This window comes from Crinia signifera, chromosome 2 (assembly GCF_055691185.1).
Source record: "Crinia signifera chromosome 2, ASM5569118v1, whole genome shotgun sequence".
In the NCBI taxonomy this organism is placed as follows: Eukaryota; Metazoa; Chordata; class Amphibia; order Anura; family Myobatrachidae; genus Crinia; species Crinia signifera.
Genome location: NC_139218.1, coordinates 141,743,274 through 141,768,832, shown reverse-complemented (window position 1 = coordinate 141,768,832; position 25,559 = coordinate 141,743,274). Strand labels below are relative to the sequence as shown.

The window sequence follows — 25,559 nt, the reverse complement described above, 5'->3', positions numbered from 1 at the left end:
TGGTTTGGGCAGATAGTCCCCAGGTATCTTTAGTTCCCTTATTCCTATAGGTGAAAGGGCGGGATGTATCATGCATCATGTATTGCATGTGATACATGCCTCCACTTAGCGCATGCATAGCTATGTTTATTAATGCTGTGTGCTTAAATCATTGTAATTATAAATGTAAAGGACAATTCTTCTGATAAAAACTAGACTTTATATGACTCGGACGTTTATACCATGCATTTGCCAGCAGAAGTGGGGAAATCCCTTAGGGGCTACTTTTTGTGACATCACCAGAGTCAAAGCCCAATATACTAGAATAGGAAGCACATACATCTACCAACTTACCTAAGTGTTAGATCCTCTTGTGTTGGGCTGGGAAATGAGGTGATGGGGCTGTGATTTGAATGCACTAAACACAGTTGCTGCATTCTTTGAGATAATTTGTTGATTGGCTGCAAAGGAGAAGAACGTCCAATTATCTCACTCAGAACAGAAAGCATGAGCAGAGAGAAGTGTGCATACAATGAAAGCATATAGTAAAAGCACATTACAGTACAAGGAGAACAAAATTAACACTGAACCCGGGTTGCTGGACCTGGTTGCTCTGGGCAACATCCCATCTTCAATAGAACTCCCATCTTAGTAAATTTACACCATAATGTACTAAAGGATGTTGTGTTTACTCTGTTGTTACTATGTTCTCCTGTCAGTACATTTAGTTATATGTTATTAGATTATAGAATTATTTAATATTTATTAAGATTTTCCATGGAAAAGCAAAAATTAACAATGTACAGTCCCTGGATAGAGCTATCCACAATCAGTTGCATAACTACTGTATAGAGGAGACCCCAAGGCAATCCCCTGCGCCCCCTTTTGATTTTTTTATAAATTTAAAAAAAATTGTGCAACTGTCCCGTGACCCCTTCAGCAGTGCAATTATCCAGCAGTAGACCTGGTGGGGATAGGAAGGAGTAGACTTTGCACTAGTGGAGGGGCAACAAGAGACCCCCCCACGCCAGAGAGGGTCAGCAGGAAGCCCAGTGCCAAAGAGGGGCAGCAGGAGTGGCGCAGAAGGAGACCCAGCCCTGGGGTTGGGCAGCAGGAGACCAGGCCTCCCTAACACCCGTCTTTTTTGTCCCTGTCTCCCTCTTTCTCTCCCTGACATCCTCTTTCTTTCCTTGGCCAAATGTAATAGGGTGTGAGAAACAGAAAATTTGTGATTTTGGGATAGTTTTCCCATATGTTTTTTTAAAGCGGCAATTAATTACATGGCAAAATCTACCTGATTTTTCAGTATAAATGATTGCTGATTTAAAAAAAATGGGAAACATCTCCCAAAATCTCTAACTTTCTTATTCTCACACCCTATTGAATTTGGCTCCTTGTCTCTCGCCCCTTTCTCTCCCTGACACATTCTCTCTGTCCCTGTCTCTCCCCCTTTCGTTTTCTTGCACTCTCTTTCATCCCGGCTCTCCCCCTTTCTTTCTATGACATTTTCACTCCCTGTCTCTCCCTCACACCCTCTCCTCACCTCATACTTTTGAAAACTAATTTCAGGGAGATTATAGTTAGCAGGAGAATTTTGCACAGCGCCCCATTGAGGGGGCGTGTCAGGCTCCACCCAAAGGGTGTGTCTAGTTCCTTATAGGAGAGATTGTGAAAAGAGATTGTGAACGTGGCACCTAGAAGCGTGGGTGTGTACTGCTGCATTTGAGAGGAATCTTGTAAAATTACTTATATCCAAATTTAGATGAGCCCCAAAGCAGTAAGTAAGAGCTACTGGGAAATGGCGCTGATGATTCAGTGTAAATATCTGTCTCTAATTCCTTTTTTACCCCAAAAATGTAACAGTGTAATGTGGGCTAGGTGAAATGAGGGAGATTGCTAGACTAATGAGGGAGAGAGGGAGATTGCTGCTATTTCAGGGAGTCTCCTGCAGAATGCAGGAGGGTAGGCAACTATGCCCCACCTGTATCTCCCCCTTTCTCTGCCTAACACCCTCTTACTCCTTTTTACTCATGCTCCACCTTTCTCTCCCTGACATCCTCTCTCTCTCTTACTGCTTTTCTCTCCCTGACACCCTCTCTTTCATTCTCTCTCCTTCCCCAACACTCTCTTACTACTGCGCACAACCCTCCCCCTCTCTTGCTTTCCCATATCTTCCTTTTTCTTTTCTCTCATTCCCTCGTTTTCTATGAAGCTCTAGTCCTGAAAACCTCTCTCTCCCTCTTCCCTCTATTTCTCGCTCCTCTCTTCTTCCCCCAACGCCCTCTTTGTGCCAACCCCTGACTCTTTCTTCTGCCCCCCCCAAAGGGCTTTGTAGCGGGGGGGGGGGGGGGCAATAAACCCACCAGCCAGCTTGCCATATACCCACGGACATCATTCCACAGGAGTGGGGGTATGCTTTCCCTTGCGGCCCACCAGTTATAGAGGTACCTGGGATATACACTTACAGAACTTGGCAGTAACCCCTAAAGGGGCATTTCTACCAGGGTCTATTAGGAACGGACTCTCAGTGCACAACTTGACTCTATTCTCACCAACCAGCATTGATTCCAAGGGTGACTATATCATGCATATTTTATCTGATGTTTTAATTACGGTAACATGTATATCTTTTAAATTATAAAATTGACTTTGATTTTCACCAAATATCTGATGTTTATCAGCGCTGTCATACATCATTTTGTCTTTTCTTAGACACCTGTGAAGGATATTCATTTAAATGTGTGTTCTATCACTAAGCTTGAATAAGCTAAAAGAAAAAAAAATCACTAAAGCTATTTATAAGGGAGCCTCACTAGGCTATTGTAGCCTGGGCTGTTGGGTTCTGTAATGATACAACAAATTCAGGACTTATTCAGGACTTAAACAGGATGAAAACAGATGAACTCATCACCAAGACATCTTCAAGCATAAGAAAGTTTAAAAACCCTTTGCATTAACCACTAAAATTGAACGTATGTACCTAACCTGCACTCCTATATACTCACACTGTCACTATGCTGCCTGTTTGTGTATGTGATTCATCCATTCTAATAACATAATCTGCTTCTATATTGCAATACTTGTGTTTGTACATTTAGACATTGCAAACTTGCTAATTGGAGCCATATTAGGCTGGTGTCTGCTTCACAAAATACAGGGTAACTCTACAACTGAAAACATTTACTTCACTGCATGCCATAGCATTGTATGCAATCTATGGTCAGCTGTGCACTCACATATATGTAGGGTTTATAAATTACTATCTGAGCAACACCAGTAAGCTGGTATTAACTATTGCAAGTCTAATATAACTCTTGGCCTATAGAACTGTTCAAATACACCATGTACTACAAACTATTTCTCTGCTTCGCTCTCCATGGTTTTCTCTCAAAATCAGTCTCTTCTCTCTCTCTCCCTGAAGCTCAGCCCTCTATACACATTTCTGCCTCCATTATCCACACCCCTCTTATTAACACTCATGAGATTTTTACATATCTCTCTACATTGACAATAACATCCACAAACTGTCGCCAGAAACAACATTCACAAACCACCTGCAGCTACACCTATCTCTCTCTACTGCTTCTATTAGCTGTTGACATTTCACTTAATCCAGGCCCCAGCTGCTTGCCCCGCTCGCAGGCACCTAACTCTCAGGAACAAAGTAATCCAGCTAACCTCATAAACATCAAATGCCTCCCTTCATCCCCCAAATCACTAAAATGTGCGTTATGGAATGCACGCTCTGTTGGCAACAAATTAACATCCATCAACGACCTCTTCATTTCAAACAACTTCAACCTGCTGGCTATAACAGAAACATGGCTCTCACAATCAGACACAGCCTCCCCTGCAGCCCTGTCACATGGTGCTCTCCACTTCACAAACACACCCAGACCTGGTGACAGCAGAGGAGGTGGGGTTGGAATATTACTATCCCAATCCTTCACATACAAAGTTATACCACAGGTTCCATCACTCACATTCACATCATTTGAAGTACATTCCATCAGAACTTACACTCCTTTCTCGCTGCGTGTTGCAGCTATCTATCGCCCACCTGGGCAGCCAACACGATTTCTGGAAGATTTTTCTGCCTGGCTCCCTCACTTCCTTTCTGCTGACATCTCAACCATCATCATGGGTGACTTCAACATTGCTATTGATAGCCCAAAATCTGCTGCTCATGCCTCCAAACTACTCTCTCTAACCTCCTCTCTCAGCCTCTCCCAATGGACTGACTCCTCTACTCATCGGGATGGCCACTGTCTTGATCTGATATTCACTAAGCTGTGCTCAGTGTCGGAATTCACCAATTCTCCTTTCCCTCTCTCAGATCACAACCTTATCAACTGCATGCTGTCCTCTAGTACTTCTAACTCAAAAACACAGAAATCCTTTAATCCACCTCAAGCCCGCAGAAATATTAATGATATTAATTTTCAAGTACTCTCCTCCTCAATGCAACAACAGCTTGCTCCTATTTCTGCATTCACTACTCCTGAGATGGCGGTATCACACCTAAACCTAACCCTCAAAACAGCCCTGGATGAAGTGGCTCCAGTTACCCACCACACTCCACGTAGGCCTAGACGCCAACCGTGGCACTCTAAATTAACGAGACACCTACAAAATATCTCACGCAAAGCTGAGCGTAAATGGCGTAAATCTCACAGTCCAATGGATTTCTTTACATATAAGAATATCTACCAGTACTATAGTTATGCCCTGGAAACTGTCAAACAAACATATTTCCAAACTCTCATTTCTGCTCAAGCTTCTAACCCAAAACGACTTTTTAATACATTTAAATCCCTTCTCAACCCTCCCTCACCCAAGCCACCAACCACTATCCATGCACAAGATCTTGCTTCCTACTTCAGGGATAAGATTGACAAGATCAGAGATGAATTGGTATGCTCCAACTCAGTTGGTGATATGCTCAATTCCATACCTGAGCCCTCTGAAGCATTTGCTTCATTTGATCCCACGAATGAAGATGAAGTATCTACACTTTTCTCTTCCTCCCACTCTACTACCTCTCCTCTTGACCCTATACCCTCGCAAATAAGTAAATCTCTGTCTCCTGTGCTCATTCCAATCTTAACTAAAATCTGTAACCTCTCTTTCTCTACTGGTGTCTTTCCTTCATTGTTCAAACAAGCAGTTATTACCCCGATTCTGAAAAAACAGAATTCTGATCCAAGCTCTCTCTCAAACTACCGTCCCATTTCTCAACTTCCATGCACCTCCAAACTACTTGAAAGACTTGCTTATACTCGCCTCACACACTTTCTTAACTTGCACAACTTAATGGACCCGCATCAGTCAGGCTTTCGTGCCCAACACTCCACAGAGACAGCACTGACTAAAGTTGTGAATGATCTGGTCACTGCTAAGTCTAAAGGCCACTACTCACTACTAATTCTGCTAGATCTCTCTGCTGCTTTTGACACTGTTGATCACACACTTCTCATACAAACACTACAATCCATAGGTCTTAAAGACACAGCCCTCTCTTGGTTCTCATCCTACCTCTCTAACCGCTCCTTTAGTGTTCGTTTCTCTGATTCTACCTCCTCTTCGCTACCTCTTTCAGTTGGAGTACCTCAGGGTTCAGTTTTAGGTCCCCTGCTTTTCTCAATCTATACCTCATCTCTTGGCAAACTAATCAGCTCCTTTGGATTTCAGTATCATCTGTATGCGGATGATACTCAGTTCTACCTATCCTCCCCGGACCTGTCCCCATCTGTATTGAGCCGTGTCTCTGAATGCCTTTCTGCTGTTTCATCCTGGATGTCATCTCGCCACCTCAAACTTAATATCTCAAAAACAGAATTAATTATATTTCCGCCAATAAATAGTAGTTACCAACCTGATATCTCTATCGCTGTTGAGAAGATGACAATCACTCCTACCTCTCAAGCTCGCTGCCTAGGTGTTATCCTTGACTCAGAACTTTCCTTTGTACCCCACATTCAATCTGTCTCAAAATCATGCCACATGCACCTAAAAAACATATTTAAAATTCGCCCTTACCTTACACAAGACACTGCAAAAACTCTAATCCATGCTCTCATCATCTCACGCATTGATTATTGCAATAGTCTCCTTATTGGCCTTCCCCAATACAGACTCTCACCACTACAGTCCATTATGAATGCAGCTGCAAGGCTAATCTTCTTAGCCAGACGTTCATCGTCTGCAAAGCTACTCTGTCAGTCACTTCATTGGTTACCTGTATTCTACCGTATTCAATAGAAAAATTATTTTACTTACACACAAAGCCATAAACCAAACTACACCAACATACATATCTTCTCTTATCTCAAAATATCATCCAACACGACCTCTACGCTCCTCCCAAGATCTGCGTCTCTCATCCACACTCATTACTCGCTCCCATTCCCGACTGCAGGACTTTCTTCGGGCTGCACCCACTCTGTGGAATGCCCTCCCAAGCTCAATAAGACTCTCCTCCAGTCTCCAAACCTATAAGCGTTCCCTTAAAACTCATCTCTTCAGGCAAGCTTATCAAATTCCAGAACCAGTCATAGAACCTTGCGTTCTGGTGGAATCGATGCAATAAAGAATACAGTATCTATCCTTATGTATCAATGCCTATTTCCCTATAGATTGTAAGCTTGCGAGCAGGGCCCTCCTACATTTTGACTGTCTGTAAATACCCTGTTTTGTTGTATCACTGTCTGCTATTGTAAAGCGCAACGGAATATGCTGCGCTATATAAGAAACTGTTAATAAATAAATAATAAATAATACAAATCCAGCTTACTCTGTTAGCAGATGCCTCGAAATTCTGGAGCTCCCGAAAACAGTTTGCCAAGTCTTCGTTTAGCAGTCCTAAGTGGTTCTGGATCTCTGAGATTGTCCTGGTGAAGGGCAAAAATTTCAACTGATGCTCATCCATTCTTGACTTACGATCAATATTTTACTTAACAGTTTACAAAAATGCATAATTAACAAATACTCTTTAAGTACATGACAAAACATTTGCTCCCATGTGAAAGAAAGTGTTATATTAAGCATACATATTATGATACAGCATTGCTTCTCTGGCCTGCCAGTCCAGTGAGATTCTGTTACCATTGGGTGTGAAAATGCATCTCAGTTGCAATGCTGTAATAATTAATACAGTATGATATGCAACACTTTTATATATGCGTGCGACTGAGTCTCTGGGTGCACCCAATTATCTCTGGTAAATTACTACAGGTACTGGATCCCAGAGTCAAGGGGGTAGGGAGGGTGGCTCTGGTTGAGTGGAAGCTCTAGGAGCCGAGGAGAAAATAGAGTGCACCACTGGCACCCTCTCCTCCTTCCCTCACTGCGTTAGGAGACTCTGGTGGGGAAAAGTGGCACCACAGGGGTGAAGAGTCTCTGTCCACATGCAGACAAAGACCCTGCACTCCTCCATAAATGGCCACTGCCTTAAAGGAGACAGGCACTGGTGGTCTTCCTGCACCTCTATTGTCTGTTAGGGAAGCGCCAGGCGCATGCAAATGAGCATGTAACCCCCCCTGGCAAGGAGCAAGAAACCCCCTCTCCGCTGACAACAAGCAAGAAACACCCCGGCATCGCACATGTAGGAGGGCACTACAGAACTACAGGAGTGCATTATGTGTGTATATAGGAGGGTATATACAGGTGTATATCCAGGAGGGCATTATGCGTGTAAGCAGCACTAAGGGAGCATTATGTGTAAGTGGCACTAAAATGCCAGGGTGCAAAATGTATAATTATGCCATTGAGTGTACATCGTTACCCGGAAATTCCGGGAATGCTGGTACTGCCAAGAGAAGATGCAGAAAGCTACATCTTTCCATGAAATACCTGGCAGCATGTTATTAGAAGCCTTACTGTGGGGCATTATTTGTAAGGGGATTTTTTGTTTGGGATGTAAAATGGTGTTAGCGGGATAACTGTGTTGCATAATATATAATAAGCATTACGGTATGTGGGGTATAAAATGTAATAAGCATTACGGTGTGTTGCATAATGTGTAATGGGCATTACAGTGTGGCATAATGTAAAACGGCCATAACAGATTGTGTGGCATAATGTGTAACGGGCATTACGGATTGTGTGGCTTAATGTAAAACAGGCATTACGGATTGTGTGACATAAAATTTAACTATCATTACGGCTTCTGTGGCATAATGTGTACTGGGAATTTTGGTTTGTGTGCCATAATGTGTAAGGGGCATTACTAGGAAAAATGACTAGGGAGATTTGTTGAAATATACCATGCACCATGTCACCTAGCTACTTCTCTGCCCAGGGGGCTATCCATTTAGCCCAACAGGTCAAGCATGTGAAGCAAAATCCCGGAATACTTAGCCCTAGGACACCAATTCTGCCACAATAAACACATGAGTCTAAAAACTTATTCTGGATCCCATGTTCTATCCTTTGTGTTATAATTGGATAGCCTGATTTTATGGGCAAAAAATCAACGAGGCCAATGGGATACCCCTTCTGAATCTCTGAAAGTGCCACAATGTAGCAGCCACAGTTTTCTTCCAATACAAATTCCAGTTTTCTCCATATACAGAACCAGTCACACACAAAGGGAGTTATTCTGATTCACTCAGAAAGGCACAATCACTCTCTAATGGACAAAACCATATGCACTGCAGGTGAAGCTGATGTAACGTGCAGAGAGAGTTTGGTGTTTTATTGTTTCTGTGCAGGGTAAATACTGGCTGCTGTATTTTTACACTGCAATATAGATATCAGTTTGAAGTACACCCCCACCAAAATCTAACTCTCTCTGCACATGTTTTATCAGCCCCACCTGCAGTGCACATGGTTTTGTCCATTAGAGAGTTATTGTGCCTTTCCGAGTGAATCAGAATAACCCCAATATACAAATATCCCATATCAATAAATCATACCCATGTCTGGTGGTATGCTCTTCTGCCCTCCGCAAAGGAGCCCAGCCGGTGGGAAAATGTGGAACATCCCACCCCGGAAGAGAATACAGGAGGAGCCAGAAGCCAATCCAGTGCAATAAACATAATCCAGGGTTGCCAAACGCTTTCTAGTTACTAAATAAGGGACACATGTTGTGTGAAAGATGAGGGAACTGTATTTTTTGTGCTGCACTGCCACATACAGGGGAGGGGTTGGGGGAGCAGAAGAGAAGTAATAAAAGTCATTTGGTAACATGTCTTAATTACTGAATTCAATGGTTCAGTGAGACCGATTGCCACAGGCAGGGCTGCCGAAACGGGGGTCTGGGGGTACTTGAGTCCCAGGCCCCGCCACTCTGATAGAGGGTAGGGCCCGGGCAGCTCTATCCCCAGCAGCACCCCCACCCCTTCACCTTCCTTGTACACTGCCTCACGCCCCCTCATTCTTCCACCGTCCAGCATGCGGTAACTATGCAGCTAGGCCCGGCAGTGAGCCTGTCCGGCTCCGACTTTATTGCGGGCCGCAGCAGCACATCGCAGTCACATATTTCTCCAGGAACAAGCCTGCTGCCGGCCTGGGACTTGGCACAGGAAGCCCCCATCGCACGGCGTGACAAATGAGATGAGCCTTGCCGCATGCTGAAGAGTTGGGAACTTCGAAACTGCACTGCATCTGTGAGAGGAGCTGCCAGCTACCCCGGCCTTATGATACTGAAACTTTAATTCATGGGAAAGGGGGGGGGGGGGGACTGAAAATCTGTCCAGGGCCCCAAAATTCTTAGTGGCAGCCCGGGCCACGGGTGTATGAAATCAAGCACCTAGCCATGTAGTCTCCAGTCATTCTGAAGAGGTCAGTGACTCTAAGAGTGGTACTGGTAAAGGATGCCACCTTTGCAATAATACAGTCAACTTTAAGCAATATTATTAGAAAGTGGAAGCATTTAGGGTACTTGTTTCCTAGAACGGCCACAACGATTTAGATCGTTGTGGTCGTAAGATAAAAAATCGGATCGATCGCATCGCATGCGATTTGGTCGCATACGATGCGACCGATCCGACCGACCGATTTTTCACCCGATTTTTTTTTTTTTTTCACCAGATTTGTTTCAATTGCCCCCCCAAATGTTACTAAGTGGGCTAGACCCCACGATAGACGTCAACCCGAAGCGTGGCGAGCGCAGCGAGCCCGCGAGGGGCGGCGGTGCGCGTCCTCCGACCTTTTCATTCCCCTACTATCCACTAGGGCGTGGAGTGAGAATAGAATAGTGTGGCGAGCGTAGCGAGCCACCGAGCCCGAAGCGTGGCGAGCGCAGCGAGCCCCGCGAGGGGACGCGTCTAACTTCACAGGTATACGCGTCCCCTCACGGGGCTCGCTGCGCTCGCCACGCTTCGGGCTCGGTGGCTCGCTGCGCTCGCCACACTATTCTATTCTCACTCCACGCCCTAGTGGATAGTAGGGGAATGAAAAGGTCGGAGGACGCGCACCGCCGCCCCTCGCGGGCTCGCTGCGCTCGCCACGCTTCGGGTTGACGTCTATCGTGGGGTCATGGCGGGCACATAAAAAATGTGAAATGGGTCATATTGGGCCATTTCACCTTTTTTATCATTTTACCCTATGTGAGATGGACTTAATCAAGTCCATCTCATCTTGTGCCATTATAATGGCACAAGACCGACGCGATCCTCCCGATTTCAATGTTAACAGTTTTTTTAACATTGAAGTCTATGGAAAAATCGGGTCAATCGGTCGGTCGCATCGCGGCCGATTTTAATTGGTCGCGACCGACCGATTGACCCGATTTCTGTCAATCAAAGTGAAAAAATTGTAAAAAATCGGCCACATCGTGAGGATCGTGTCCCTTAATTAAGAGCCACGATCACTCACGATTGTGGCCGTTCTAGGAAACAAGTACCGCATTTAGAAACAAACAACATCTGCTGATCCCATAGCTGAAGAGTTCCAAAATTCCACTGGCATTAATGTAAGCACAAAAACTGTGCTGTGTTAGCTTAATGGAATGGATTTCCATGGCTGAGAAGCTGCATGCAAGCCTCACATCACTAAGTCCAATGCCAAGCGTCAGATGGAGTGGTGTAAAGTCAATGAAACTGGACTGTGGAGCTGAGAAAACGTTTCTGTGGAGTGATGAATCATGCTATTCTGTTTGGCAGTCCGATGACTTAGTCTGGGTTTGGCGGATGAAGGAAGAAGGACTATAAAGATATGGTTTGTGGAGTTCCGTGTGGAAGAACCTGACTGGCCCACACAGAGACCTGACCTCAACCTCATCAAGCACCTTTGAGATGAACTGGAATGGAGACTGCGTTCTCATCCAACATTAGTGCCTAGCCTCATAAATGCTCTACAGAATGAATGGGCACAAATTCCCACAGAAAATGTCTACATTTTGTGGAAAGCCTTCCAAGCTGTTATAGCTGCAAAAGAAGGACCAACTCTATATTACAGCATTTGTATTTGCATTACAGTCCCTGATAGTGTAATGGTCAAGTGTCTGAACACCTAAATGTACTTTACCTCATCTTGCCACCGTGTCCTGAAAGAGCTGCTTGATATTTCTGCACAACCTCATCTTGAAATATAGTTAGAACTTTCTTGGCCAGGTTTGCTAAATTGATTCTATAGAGATAAAGAAATAGAAATAAATTGGTCACACGATTTACAAAAATAAAAAATATAATTCTGGATTACATTATAAGAATAACTCACTTATCCAATTTATGGATTTGCTCCTCGTTGTGTGAAAGCTCTACAAACAATAAAAAATATATATTATGATGGAAAAAATATATAATGTGTTGTAAAATACATTAGACAACTGAGCAAACACAAAAATAAACATGGCAAAACTAAAGGCTTGCATGAAAATAGCCATGCTTTACGGGATTACGTTTTAAAGTCACAAGTGCTGACCAGACCACATGGAGTAGCACAGCAATATTGGTATTTGAAATAGGGATAATTTATTCCAAAGAGCCCCATGCCCACAGTGGGCCTTATTCTAGTTCACTCTTTCTGACAAAATCCTTCTTAGATGGACAAAACCATGTGCACTGCGGGGGGGGGGGGGGGGGGTGGGGGGGCATATGTAAAATGTGCAGAGAGAATTAGATTTGGTTATTCTGTTTATTTGAGTTATTTTGTTTCTGTGCAGGGTAAATACTGGCTGCTTTATTTCTACACTGCAATATAGATCTAATTTTGAAGCAAAACCGCAGAGTATGCAGAGTAAGAAGAAGCATGCTACATACGTAGTTTGCCTAGAATTCTCTCTGTGGACATGCTCTTCTAGATGACACCTGAACAGTAGCTATTTCTAGCTTATACTGCTTAAAACAATCAGTTAGACTATATTTATTTGTGAATCCTGACTTTGTTATACCTGAACCGGTTTGTAACTACTGGCACCAAGCCGGATGAATCGCTATTAACGATGCAGTATTACATTTTCAGATATCCTTTTATCTAACATCTATCTATACACACAGTAAGGCGTGATTTTAAAACACATCTTTTTAAAACTTTACTCTCTTTTCATGTCACAGTTGCGCATTTAACTAATTTTTATTGATGTACTTAATTTTTTAAACGTATGTGCATCCATGAAAGACAACACTTTTCCATTGTTTGTTTAAATCCCTTCCTAAGCTCCCCTTCCCTGGTTCGAACTTGTCTTAATTCTACATTTCCTCTTCAAGGGGTTCTGAGTCATTTTATAATTCAATTGTATGTTTTATATATCTCAAACTTTGTTTTTATAATAACAGCACCTGTGACCTGTAAAATACGTAGAATGATTTATTATCTCTGGAGAATTAGTTTAACAAAAGGACATAATTCAGTAAGTTGCCAATTTCAAATAATAAAAAAAAAACGTATAAATATCTGATATATTTCGGAAAGTGTGATTACCGGTATACCTTCTTGGATCAACTTTATTGAATAGTGGGCTGACCCATCTTGGAAAGGAGTGTGGTCTTGCTTGAAAAGATGAATGTTGAGACTAGAACGTGGTATTATTTATCCACATTTTTAGAAAGGAAATGTTGGGAGCTACTCAACCACCTCTGAATCGTTTTTTTGTGGTAATAGATAACCAATGTAGGAAAACACAGGAATTGGTTATAACTGTTCCTTACTGTATCTATTTTAGACTTTACATGCAGATACAAAACAGTTACTAGCATCTACGAAATTAAAAATTACATAGGTCTGACCTGTGGTACATTCTAAACCGCTGTTTGAAAGTATTAACTTACTTGGCTGTTTTTTTCTCTCCTTAAAATGCTTGAAAATAAGCAGCATTTTTTGTAGACATTGTTCCATCCTGCTAATACTACAGACAAGACAAAAGCAAGTTTTCAATTTCTTTGGCACATTAGTTAAAGGTACAGACAAAGGCGGGTGCAGCACATTTTATTAAGGGGTGCACCGTCAAAGGGGTGTGCCTAGCACCACCTATTGGGCATGTCTACCATCCTCTATTGGCACTCGATACAATATAAAAGGTCTCTCTCAGCCACACCATAATCTCCTGCCTATTTCAGTTTTAATCTTATAATTACTCTGTGTAACAGAACAGGCAAATAAAGTCACGAACAAACATGGATGACGCAGGTATGTAGTGATATGACAATGGTCTACTGTAATTAACAATGAAAAACACACATGATTGATAGGTGCTTCTTTTAATGGAATACATCTAAAAAGCAAAGTCTTTGGTAAAGGGTATTGCTGTTATTGCTAGAGGCAGGGAGGTGTTCATAAGGGTGGGCGCAGCATTAGGGTGTGCCTGTGCACCCCGAACACTCAATGTGCGCACACCTATGGGTATAGATAATAATAACACCACCTGTCTCCATAGTAGTGCATTGAAAATAATTTGTCAGGAACTGTAAAATTGTTAAGTGATGTTTACACGAGTGTCTCAAATATATTTTTAACATTTCCTCAAAGACAATGTCCAGGTCGAACGTAACTAGTACCAGTGACGTAACTTGAAATGTTGCCTTCCCCCCAGCCAAAAAAGTCCCTTGCGCTGTGCCACCCCCCCCCCAATTAATTCTTAAAATGTTGTACCTACATGCTCGTTGCCGTTCAGTACATATAAAAAAATATATATATACATTGGTTGCTTATGGCATCGGCAACATACTACATACATACACTAAATGATATATACAAAACCAAGCTTTAGAGAGAGAAAGTCTCACCACGGAGTCACTGTGAGCAGAGCTGTAGCTTCTGCTTAACATGCAGGCTGTGCATAGACAACAGGAGAGAGAGAAAGCATGCATGTTCCGCTGGCTTTCTAAGCTGAGGGATCCCGCCACCTTCACTGCAGCCTGCGTGCCCAGCTAGTCACTAAGCCACAGGTTGCTTCTTCAGACGTTACTGGACAGCTGAAACAACGTTCTGTTCCAGCCACAGCTGTCAGTAGCATTTACCACCTTTGTGTTGAGAGATTCCTGGACAGTGGCCCGCCCCTTGACCCTCCCATTGACCCACCCCTTGACCTGCCATATAATATTTTATTAATAACATTTGCTTCAGTTCTATTCTTAATTTTGCACACCGTACTACCACTTACACGTTACGCCACACACCGTGATGCCCATTACACGTTATGCCACACACAATGAAGGCCCACGTTATGCCACACACCACGATGCCCACTACACATTACGCCCCACACCATGATGCCCATTACATGTTATGCCACACACTGTGATGCCCAATACACATTATGCCAGGGCACGACAATTTTTTTTACAAATTTAGGAGCCAGGATGAAAGTGTAGGAGCCAGACAAACTAAAAATAGGGACAGTGTGCACCTAAGACACATGCCAAAAAAATTCTACCGTAATGCCTATTACATGTCACAATACCTATTACACCACACGCCATAATGCTCATCACACATTATACCAAACACTGTAATGCCTATGACACATTATGCCACACACTGTAATGCCCATTACATATAATACCACACGCTGTAATGCCTATTATATATTATGCCACATAAGTTTTGCTTACCTATATGCTTGTTGTTATGGGTTTCTTGATGCCAGGGGTTGCATGCTCTGCCAGGAGTTACATCCTTGTTGCCAAGGGGGAGATGCTTGTTACCACAGGGAAGTTTAAGAGTGGTGAGGGTGACAGAGGCAGCCAGTCGGGCAGTGAATGTTGCACAGCCCGGCCCTGGCTGTATCAGAGCATGCCGCGTCATTTCAAATCTCGCCCCAGCTTGTGTTACGGTAGCCAATCAGGAGCCACCACTGTAGCTTCCGATTGGCTGCTGGACCGTGAGCTCCGATTGGCTTGTGCAAGATTTGAAATAGCCGCTATGCTATCTCTCCCCGCTGCGCATAAGTGGCGCGATGGCTGCCAGACTCTGGTTGCCCTCTTCCCGGACATTGTATAGTCCGGGAACGCCACCCGGACTCCGGATATCGGATGCTAACCCTATGTGGATGCCCTATGTGAATGCCCTCTGAAGAACAGGTCAAGCAGGGGCCAGGGGAGCAACTTAGGGCTCCTCAGACAGCCACTGCCAGTCTGCCACACAGCGGCAGCCACATGGGTGGTGGCTGATGCCTGGAGCACACAGCACTCTGTTACTGGGTAGCTGTAGTGGAGGCACACTAGAACTGGCAGAAAGAGCCAGCCCAGGCAGTGCCTGCTGTTGATTTATACTGCACAGGCACAGCACAGCCACAGGCTGATTCTCAAACCCGGGCTGGCACACAGCACGCTGCACATTCTTGTCACTCTCCTCGGCTTGGCTCTTACAGACTGTCTCAGTCAGACTAGTCGTTAACTGAACAGCCAGTGACACAAGTCCGCTGTCCGAGCCCCAGCTGAGCCGGTCCCCATCAGCACTCACTCACTGACCCTAGTTGTCAGCAGCTGGGAGCTGGGGCAGTACCGCAGATTGGATCAGAAGAGATCCGATCTGTGGCATCCCAATCCCAGCGCTCCCTGCAAGCTGGCTCCCCCAAGCCACAGCGGGGTCTGCGGACCCATTTTTTGCCAGTCGACCTTGTCCAATATTGACCTTGTGCTTGTTAACTTTTTTGGCGTCGACCTAGACATTGGCCCTTATTCTGATCGGTGCGGATATTCCCGCATTCTTACGGAGCGGTCCGCACGCTACGGTGTTTTGCCGCATGCGGCCATCGTCCGTAGAAACGCCCACGTGTCCTCCGCATTCGGACGGACTCACTCTTTAAGAACAGGGCGTGTTTACGGACGACATACAAACCATGCGTGTGCGGGAGAAACACTCAGATTCGGCACGGTATTACAGAGTATTACAGAGTATGCTCGGGAATACCGCATCCGAACGGGAGCCAAGCGGTGCTACCGCACGTAAGCGGAGTATTTACGCCAAACAACCCACTATTAAGTATCTTCTGCAAGACATCACATGACCCACTTATTCAATTACCTATCCTCATAAAAAACTGCTTATTTGGAATTGGAATCAATTAGATGCCAATATATCCTTACAAGCATGCCTAACACATGCATTGCACACATTAACCGTTACAGCAATGTAAGTGCAATGGTTTGTATTACACCCTGTGTAAAAGATTATAAACAATCTACACATATACTGTTTCAAGTGCAAATAAAACCAACAACTGTGAACTTGCATAAAGAATTTATTTAAAAACACCATTAACATAGAAAAAAAAAAATATAAAATACTAAATTAAAGCAGCAGATCTCGGATGTCCTGCAGGTCTGCTAGAAGGAGCCTCAAATGGTGCTCCGCTCGCAGGACGGCCCCACGCACCCCCTCATCTGCCGGTGTGGTGTCATCTGTGGGCATGTCAAAGGGGCAAAAATTAGTCATGTTATTCATGCATACATTTCACATACTGCGACATAAATTGCACAAATGCTAGGTGACATGTGTGTATATATATATATATATATATATATATATATATATATATATATATCTATCTATGTAGAGAGATAGAGACACACATAGATAAATAGATATGACACATACATATATACATACATGCAAACTTATTTACTACATACTGTCTTTTTTGGCCTCTACCCTTTACTCTGCAGAAGACATAACAGTCATATTGTTTCTTCTCAGTCACAACCCACCCATGACTAACCAATGACAAGCATGTCATGGCCTCCGTCAATAAGAACTTGTCACAATCTGCTCAGTCTAAGTTCAGTGATGGTTCGTGGCATGGGAGTTATGCAAATGTCAGGAATGCACAGTACACATCCTCAAAATCATAATTCTGTCTAAACCAACCTACAATTCTGTGAGGGCAAAAAAACAATCTGAACTACAGGGGGTGTTTAGGTAGAGGAGGCTCCTGGGACACTGGCAACTTCTGACTCCATTCCAAGGTAGGCTGGCCCCTACTCCATTTATAGCATACATCCTAGAGTTTATAAATAACATTCACCAACAATATAGATTCCACTATTTGATGGGTCATAATCTACGCTTGCAGCAGGTGATTTTAATCCACAAATGATCCACTCATCCCTTTACTCCTGGATCCTGTTTAACTACAACGGTTATGTGGCAGTCAAAATGGACCTCCAACCCATCCCACAAACCTGTGTAATTGAGAGGTGTCCTGGATGAAAGGGATGCCTTGGACACCCCATCTAACCCGTACCTGTATCTGTAGCTACCCACTTTGGGGTCTATATGAATAGTATGGGCCCAAAATTTTTTATCACCAGTGCTACATAACAAATACCAGTACAACTACTTCATGAATGATGCATTATGTTAACATACCGATCTGCTGGGACTCCGGGGCCTGGCACGCCTCCTCCCCCTCGTCATCAGAATCGTCCGGGGCAACCGTGGCCTCCTCAGCCCCCTCCTCCGCCAGCTCCTCTGCCACAAGAACCTCCTCCTCCAACTCCTCCTCCACCTCCTCCTCCACCTCCTCCTCCACCTCCTCCTCCTCCTCCACCACCACCACCTCCTCCTCCACCTCCTCCTCCGCCACCAACACCTCCTCCGCCACCAACTCCGCTTCCACATCCTCCTCCACCACCTCCTCACGCACCTCCTCCTCCTCCACCACCTCCTCCACCATCTCCTCCAACATTTGCTCCTCCTCCACTTCCTCCTCCTCCACCCTTGCCGCCACCTCCTCCTCCGGGTCTTGGGCCTCCTCCTGGGCCAGGTCTGCCTCCGCCTCTTCACGGGCCTGTCGGGCTCGGGCTCGTGCTGTGTGGTAGAAAAAAACATCATGGTCAATGTCGGGTCATTGGTGCACATGTATTAATCCATAACAAGACATACATGGAAGGGTGATAATGATGGCAAACGATGCAGGAAAGTAGCTCCTTACTGTTAATGGACTCCAAATTGTGACATTTAAATTATTATGTGATTGTTAGTAATTTGTTCACACATTACAACCCAGGCATTTATCAATGTGTAACACATATTAGATCTGGCACATTGTATGCATCAGAATCCTCAATGCTATGGCATTACATATAAAAGCCACATGACTGCATGTTAACCAGGAAGAAGCACACATAACAGTCTATGGACTTTTAAACCCATGGACACCCACTTATCATGAGACACATTTTATTGTTTCTAGATGCTATGTTGTAAGTGCGAAATTTCATAGCTAAAATACTCACACTCAGCAATTTCGCCCCTGATTTGCTGGAGCAGCTGGGGCTGGCGCCTGCGGAGGTCCGACCACCGCCTCTCCAGCTGCCCGAGGGACCTCCGCACCCGAGTGCGGGCGTAAATACGGCGCCCTGCCGCAGCATACGCCCTCCGCTTATGGCGGTTTGTGATGAAGGGCCCCGCACGGCCCAGCCTTGTCTCCATGACGGAGACAAGAACCCTCAGCTCCGCATGTGTGAAGGGTTCTGCCCTTCGTGTCTCCGCCATGTTGACAATGGCATCTATCAACCAATCAGGTGGTGGCATTGGTTGATCACAGTTATTTGTGTTAATAACTTTATTGTTCATCTTTACATGAACAGCGTCTCTGCGCCAACACAAATGGTGACAAATTCGCATGCCTTCAAAACAGTAGTGTTGATGTATGGCAATGAACAAATCTGATATATATAAAACACAGTGTGTATGCACTTAGCAAATCCAATGACGCCTCGCTCCGCCAAGCAACGCGTGCTATAGCTTAGCAACGCATAGCTGTAGTTAGCATTACTTACTCTATGCATCTATGTGTATGCGTACATTTATGTGTAAAAGACACATACACACACTTGCAGGTATCCTGAGACCAGCATTATACACCAGCCCTGCCTGCCTGCCTGCCTGCCTGCCTGGCTGCCTGCTCCTTGAAATGTTGAAACATGTGAATAAATTCAAATATCATATATATAGATATATATATATATATATATATATATATATGCAAACAAATCAGACATCAACACATGAAAAAATCCCCAACACATTACAGAATAATATATATATATATATATATATATGCAAACAAATCAGACATCAACACATGAAAAAATCCCCAACACATTACAGAATAAATCAATGTACTCACCAGTCATCAGGGATAGTATCAACTACAATAATGAAGATATAACAAACACATAAGATCCCTTGAACAAGGTATAATAATTAGCACCTATATTTAACTTCCCCCAAAACTAAGCACATATGATAAATATCTCCTATTTCTTTGCCATTAGGAGGGCAGGCTGGCTAATTTTAGTTTTGTAACACTGACAACTAACACACTGTACTTATTTGAAGGGCTGATTTTGACTACAATTGGTGTGTTCTGTCAACTCGATAACATGTACCTGAAGTATCTTTGCGCCACAGAGTCCCGCAGCTGGTATCCCCTCCGGCATTCAGGGGCGCGGGATGGGCGCATGGGCGGATCTTGCGGCTCAGATGGTACCTCCCACTCATCAAAGGGTATCTCACGCCGCACAGCAATGTTGTGGAAAAATATACACAGGCCCACGATCCTCGACACCATTTGAGGCGCATATTGTAAGTCACCACCAGTGCGGTGGAGCACTCTAAATCGACCTTTTAAAAGGCCAATTGAGCGCTCCACCACTTGCCTGGTGGCAACATGCGCCCGATTGAATGCCTCCTGTGGGCCCGGTGCTGGGTAGCTGTACGGCGTAAGTAGCCAGGGCGTACATGGGTAACCGGAGTCACCCAGAACCCACGCATCACGGCCTTCCAGCTCTTGGAGTCTTTGCCATATCCCGGTTTGTCGGATGACATGAGAGTCATGGGCACTTCCGGGAAACTTCGAGTTGAAGGCGAGAATTTCCATGGATGGGCCACATACCACCATCACGTTCAGTGAGTGGAACAATTTGCGGTTCCTATATATCTTCTCACTTCGAGATGGAGGCACAAATGGTACATGGGTGCCATCCACAGCCCCTATCACATTAGGGAAGCCAGCAATTTGATGGAAGGCCTGCTGGCTTCTGCGCAGGGTCTCGGTGGCAAATGTCATGGCCATGAAGTGCCCCTTGCGCCTGAACATGGCCGACGTCACACGCCTCAGGATTCGGCAGAAGGCCGGCTGAGATATTCCAGCAAGTACTGCCACTACTTGTTGGAATGATCCTGAGGCGCAGAAATGCAACACCGCCAGCAGCTGTGTGTGAGGCGGAATTGCTGTCGTGATCCCGTGTAGAGGTTCCAGATCGCTCTGAATTAAGGTGAGCAGATCCAGAATGACATGTGGCGGTAACCGGTACCTAGTAAGTACCTCATCATCGGGCATAGCAAACAGAGTCACCCGTGTGCGATAGATTCTAGCACGTCCTGGCCTCCTTGGCCGACGAGTGGGGAGAGCCGCAAGTGCCCTTAGCCTCCTCTCCATGTAGCGCATCATTGCTTCAGCAACCTATAAAGAAATGAACATAAATACTGATGCACCTATGCACATAATGGCCATATCCCACTACAAATAGATTTGTAGCCTTCAATACGTACAATAGATGGCCGCCCCGTGAAATCCCTCAGATCCATTTGACTCTATAATGATGACACAATAATATGAACTCAATACACACCGTCCAAAACACTCAGATAAAGGTGTCAGCATTTTTTGCCGACATCATGTACTATGAGACATTTCATCTATTGCTGGGACATGTTGTCCTGCAATAGATGAACCCACACAGGTTTAAGACCTGTGAGTGAAATAGTGAACATGTGACATGTTGCAATAATGCTACACGCACTTTGCTGGCCCAACAATCTGTAGTCAGTGAGGCAATTGTGCATACATTCATACACTTACATTGTTAATGGATATCATATCTACAAGGAGCATGGAAGAGCTTACCTTAGACCCTGACAAGTCCAGATCTGGAGACAAATGATTCTAGCAGCAAGTCACTATTTATAGGGCTCTCACATGTGTGGTCTATAACAGTAGAGATGAGTATTGCATGACTTGTGGCCTGGATTATCTAAGGGATTGGGCTACTTTTAGCTTGCAAACAAACGCCACAATACCACAGTAGTCATGAATCAAATGTCATGTCATGCTAGCAAATAGCATGTGTATTGTGCAATAGTCACAGGTGTATCAGAAGATTCTATGCAATGTTAGCATTGGTGCCCAGTATTTCATGTAGAACTTTCGCCAGGTTTTACACAATGGAATTTCCGCCACCGTATGCGGCGCGAAAAAACAGCGACGTACGCTCACGCACGGAACGCAGCTGCCGCTGATGTCCGCCAAACAGGCTACACAAACAGTATATAAAGGTGTATTAGAAGGTGACCATGTTGTTGCTAACATGTCTGGATCACAACCAGAGGTGAACCCAGATCTGCAGCAACTATTTGACAAGATGGACTCCAGCACCACCTATGTGCCACTGCACATGCGGCCAGTGGGTAATGAGGAGGCTGCTGGACCTTCTACAGCAGGGCAACCTGCACCTGACCATTCTACAGCAGGGCAACCTACACCTGGCCCTTCTGCAGCAGGCCAACCTGCAGCTGGCTCATATGCACCATCAGCAGAATTGATTGGAACACAACCGGGGACTTCACAAGGTAGTACCATGGCCAGCACTTCAAGTGCAGCGACACGTGACAGGGGGCGTGGCCAAGGACGTGGCAAGGGGAGAGCCAGGGCAACAGAGGAACCACCCAAAAAAAATAAGGCATATGAAGCACAGGAGCTTGCCATCCTGGTTCCCCGAGCACGTGATTGGATTGAGTGTCCATCGGAGAAGCTGACACACACACGCAGATGGAAGATTTGGGAACAGATAACGGCAGAGATTAATGAAGTAGCGCCACAAGTTCGTGAGACGGACCATGTGAAGAAGAGGCAAGTTGTTTTGTCATACATGTGCCCAGTAATAGCCAAGTAATGATTGAATTGATGCTTAGATGGATTTAGCAAATGGCCCGTGAGGTTGTTACGATACACATACATTATTGCCATGTTATTTCGGTGAGAGTTAGAGTAGGGTGATTGTGAATGTGTATTGTAACGGTGGATATCATAGTTGCATATAATATTATCTTTTGGACATTAATCACATGTCGTAATATGTAGCACAGAGCAATGGCTGCAACAGCTAACATCTGGAGTGACATGTATTAATATGTCAACTTACATTGCAGGTGGCAGGACTTCAAAACCAACCTGAAGAGGAAGATGACCAAGCGGTGGGAACACAGCCAGACATCTGGGGCCGGGCCCATGCCATCAGGGCTAGAGCTCACCCCCCTGGAGTTGATGGCCGAGAGCTGTATATCAGTAGAGGAGATCAGGGGGGTGAGCACGATGGATAGCGAGGCCCCAGCTGAAGTGTTTGCGTCTTTGCTGGAAGGTAAATATTGGTCATGCCATAAACTTGTGCAAGTAATTATCTTAGAATGTCTCCTAATTGTGTTTATCTTTTTCCACAGACACCCCACCGCTTGGTGCCGACTCTGCTCAGGAGGTGGAGGAGTCCGTGCCACCTGGCCCCAGTGGTAGGCCTGTGCAGCAGCAGCCATCGGCCCAAGCCGATTTGGCCGCCTTGGCACAGATGCTTGGGGACATCAACCAGCAGGGAGACTTGGCATCAGAACGGATGCATAGGACCGAGGAGATCCTGGCGAGCTTGGTCAGCACCCAGCAGGCCATCGCTGCGAGCATGCAGGCCATGGCTCAGTCACATCAGGCCATGGCTGCAAGTGCTCAGGTGCTGGCCGAGCAAGCCACCCGCCAAAATGATCTCCTCCTCCACCATAATGAGCTTATGGTGGAGCTGGTTACCAGCAACAGGGTCCTAATGTCATCCGTTTCTGGTGCATTACCACCGGCAACACTCCCTGCTGGCAGGAGGGGTAGACCAGCCAACCCCTCAACATCATCTGCTCCACCTGCCCCAGCATCTGGCCGTCCCCGAAGAGCTGCTGCACAGGCCAAGGAGCCTACCAAGGCCAAACGTGGTCGCAAATGAACTTGTGGCTGCATTAATCTCCACCGTTATGTGGTCCCAAATCTTCCATTGTGCTGTGTGTGTCAGCTTCTTGTGTCCAATCACGTGCTGAGGGTAACCAGATGAGCCCTTGCTTCATATGTCCTTTTTGGTTCCCCTGTTGCCCTCTTTTGCCTGCCATTACTGTCAGCTGTACTTGAAGTGATGGCCATGGTACTATCTTGTGAAGTCCCCGGTTGTGTTCCAAATGATTCTGCTGATGGTGCATATGAGCCAGCTGCAGGTTGGCCTGCTGCAGAAGGGCCAGGTGTAGGTTGCCCTGCTGTAGAATGGTCAGGTGCAGGTTGCCCTGCTGTACAAGGGCCAGCAGCATCCTCATTTCCCACTGGCTGCATGTGCAGTGGCACATAGGAGGTGCTGGAGTCCATCTGTGTGCAATTATATTTGTTTTGTATTATTATTTATTTTGCTACATTCCTGCCATGTTGTTTATTTTTTTGATTTTGTATTTTTTGGTCATTGCATCACAGTGGCATTGACTGTGACATGTATAGAAATAAATTTTTTTACTTTACCCAAAAATGTGTGGTTTCATGAGTACATGTCGAATACACATGTGTATTGCTAGTATTAATATTCTGTCATGTCCATTGTTAGCAGTTTTAAAGTGTCTGACAAGTACAGGATATGTGGGTGTTTAGGAAGGGTTCCTTGAAGCAGCAATGGTTTCAATTAAAGCACTGACAAGCGGCCTATTAGTGAGTAATGAGTAAAGGAGTAGATTCTATTGGGTTCAGGTGTTAATGCTTGTAGTCATTAGGCGTACGTTCGCCTACCGCATGAACGAGTGGTGTCCGCAAAGCAATAGTACACTTGTGGACACCGCACATTTCTTCCCCTTTTGATCGCGTGCATTCGGAGTGCTATCCGAATGTACGCCCCCCAACATAAGTGTACTCCCCCGTGTCCGCCCATGTTTCCGCCCCGTTTTGCCCACTTTGAAACTACGCCCATGTGACATTCCGCATGACGCCCATAATACGCCCATATTTCCCGACTGATTGCGGGGAACAGTTTTGTACGGGATTTGGCCGAACTGGTACGGAGTCAAGGCGTGGCACATGCGCGTTGCGTTCTCCACGCATGCGCAGACGCCGAAAAGACGCGATCCGTAAGAATGCGGTAAAGTCCGCGTCAATCAGAATAAGGGCCCTTGTCTGGCAGCCATCCAAATACCATTTTCTCTGGTTGACTGGTGTGACTGGTATTACACACTTTCACAAGAATATTCAAATTTTTTTTCATGTGTTACAATGTTATGAAAGAGAAATTGTAAAGTTCACACTAACTTTTGACCTTTGATACAATATGAGTGTAAATTTAAGTGTTGGACATATCACCTTGTGTCCACTCGAATACAGTCCTGGTCCTTTGATACTTCCATCAGCATGAATCCCAGCATGCTCTCTTTCTCGGAGCTCAGAGAACAACTGGACAAAGCAGTATTTATCTGCAACATAGATCAGTAACATTCAGTTTCTGTAAATTCCTATAAATTAACTTGCAAGAATTGGCAAAAATATATAATACTTTTAGGCCTTGTATTCATAGATAATTTTTAATCTGCCAGTTATGTCTAAAAATTGCAGTTTGATCAACAGTCCATAGCCACTTATGTCAACTTTATAAATGAATGATGATAGAAAGTGATTTAGCAAACATTAAATGGACAGGGTTGTTTACACACACACACACACACACACACACACACACACACACACACACACACACACACACACACACACACACACACACACACACACACACACACACACACACACTTACGCCACTGCTCTTCCTGCTCGGCCCCTCTCTATATGGGTAACTAGTCCTCAGCAAATTCTGTCAGTCTTGCCTGCTTCACTGCAGGTTAAATCACTGGCTTGGCTTGCTTCCACAGCTTCACAAATGCAGCGTCTGAGTTTGGTGGTCTGCTTTTTCCTCCCGGCCCCGATGGCTTCGTAGCACACTAAAGGCCCCCATACACTACTGCCACTTCTCCGAGGGGAGACGTCGCAACTGATCCCCCTTGAATGGCCTGGGAGCATCACGTCGGCTGGATCCCATATGATATAGCGTAAGTGGTCCTTTTGCATATAGTACATCAAATGTGAT

At 45.0% G+C, this 25,559-nt stretch overlaps 1 protein-coding gene across 2 annotated transcripts in view; it reads right to left on the bottom strand.

Moving 5' to 3' along the window:
• The window catches only part of IKBKE (inhibitor of nuclear factor kappa B kinase subunit epsilon), an 89,231-nt gene that overhangs the window by 7,958 nt on the left and 55,714 nt on the right, over positions 1–25,559 (bottom strand). For both annotated transcript variants that reach the window (XM_083173041.1, XM_083173042.1), the window contains exons 14-19: positions 24,785–24,894; positions 13,191–13,267; positions 11,641–11,680; positions 11,449–11,550; positions 6,773–6,869; positions 334–440 (exon numbers count right to left, since the gene is read on the bottom strand). In XM_083173041.1, coding sequence (XP_083029167.1) covers positions 334–440; positions 6,773–6,869; positions 11,449–11,550; positions 11,641–11,680; positions 13,191–13,267; positions 24,785–24,894 — 533 coding nt within the window. The remainder of the gene's footprint in view (positions 1–333; positions 441–6,772; positions 6,870–11,448; positions 11,551–11,640; positions 11,681–13,190; positions 13,268–24,784; positions 24,895–25,559) is intronic.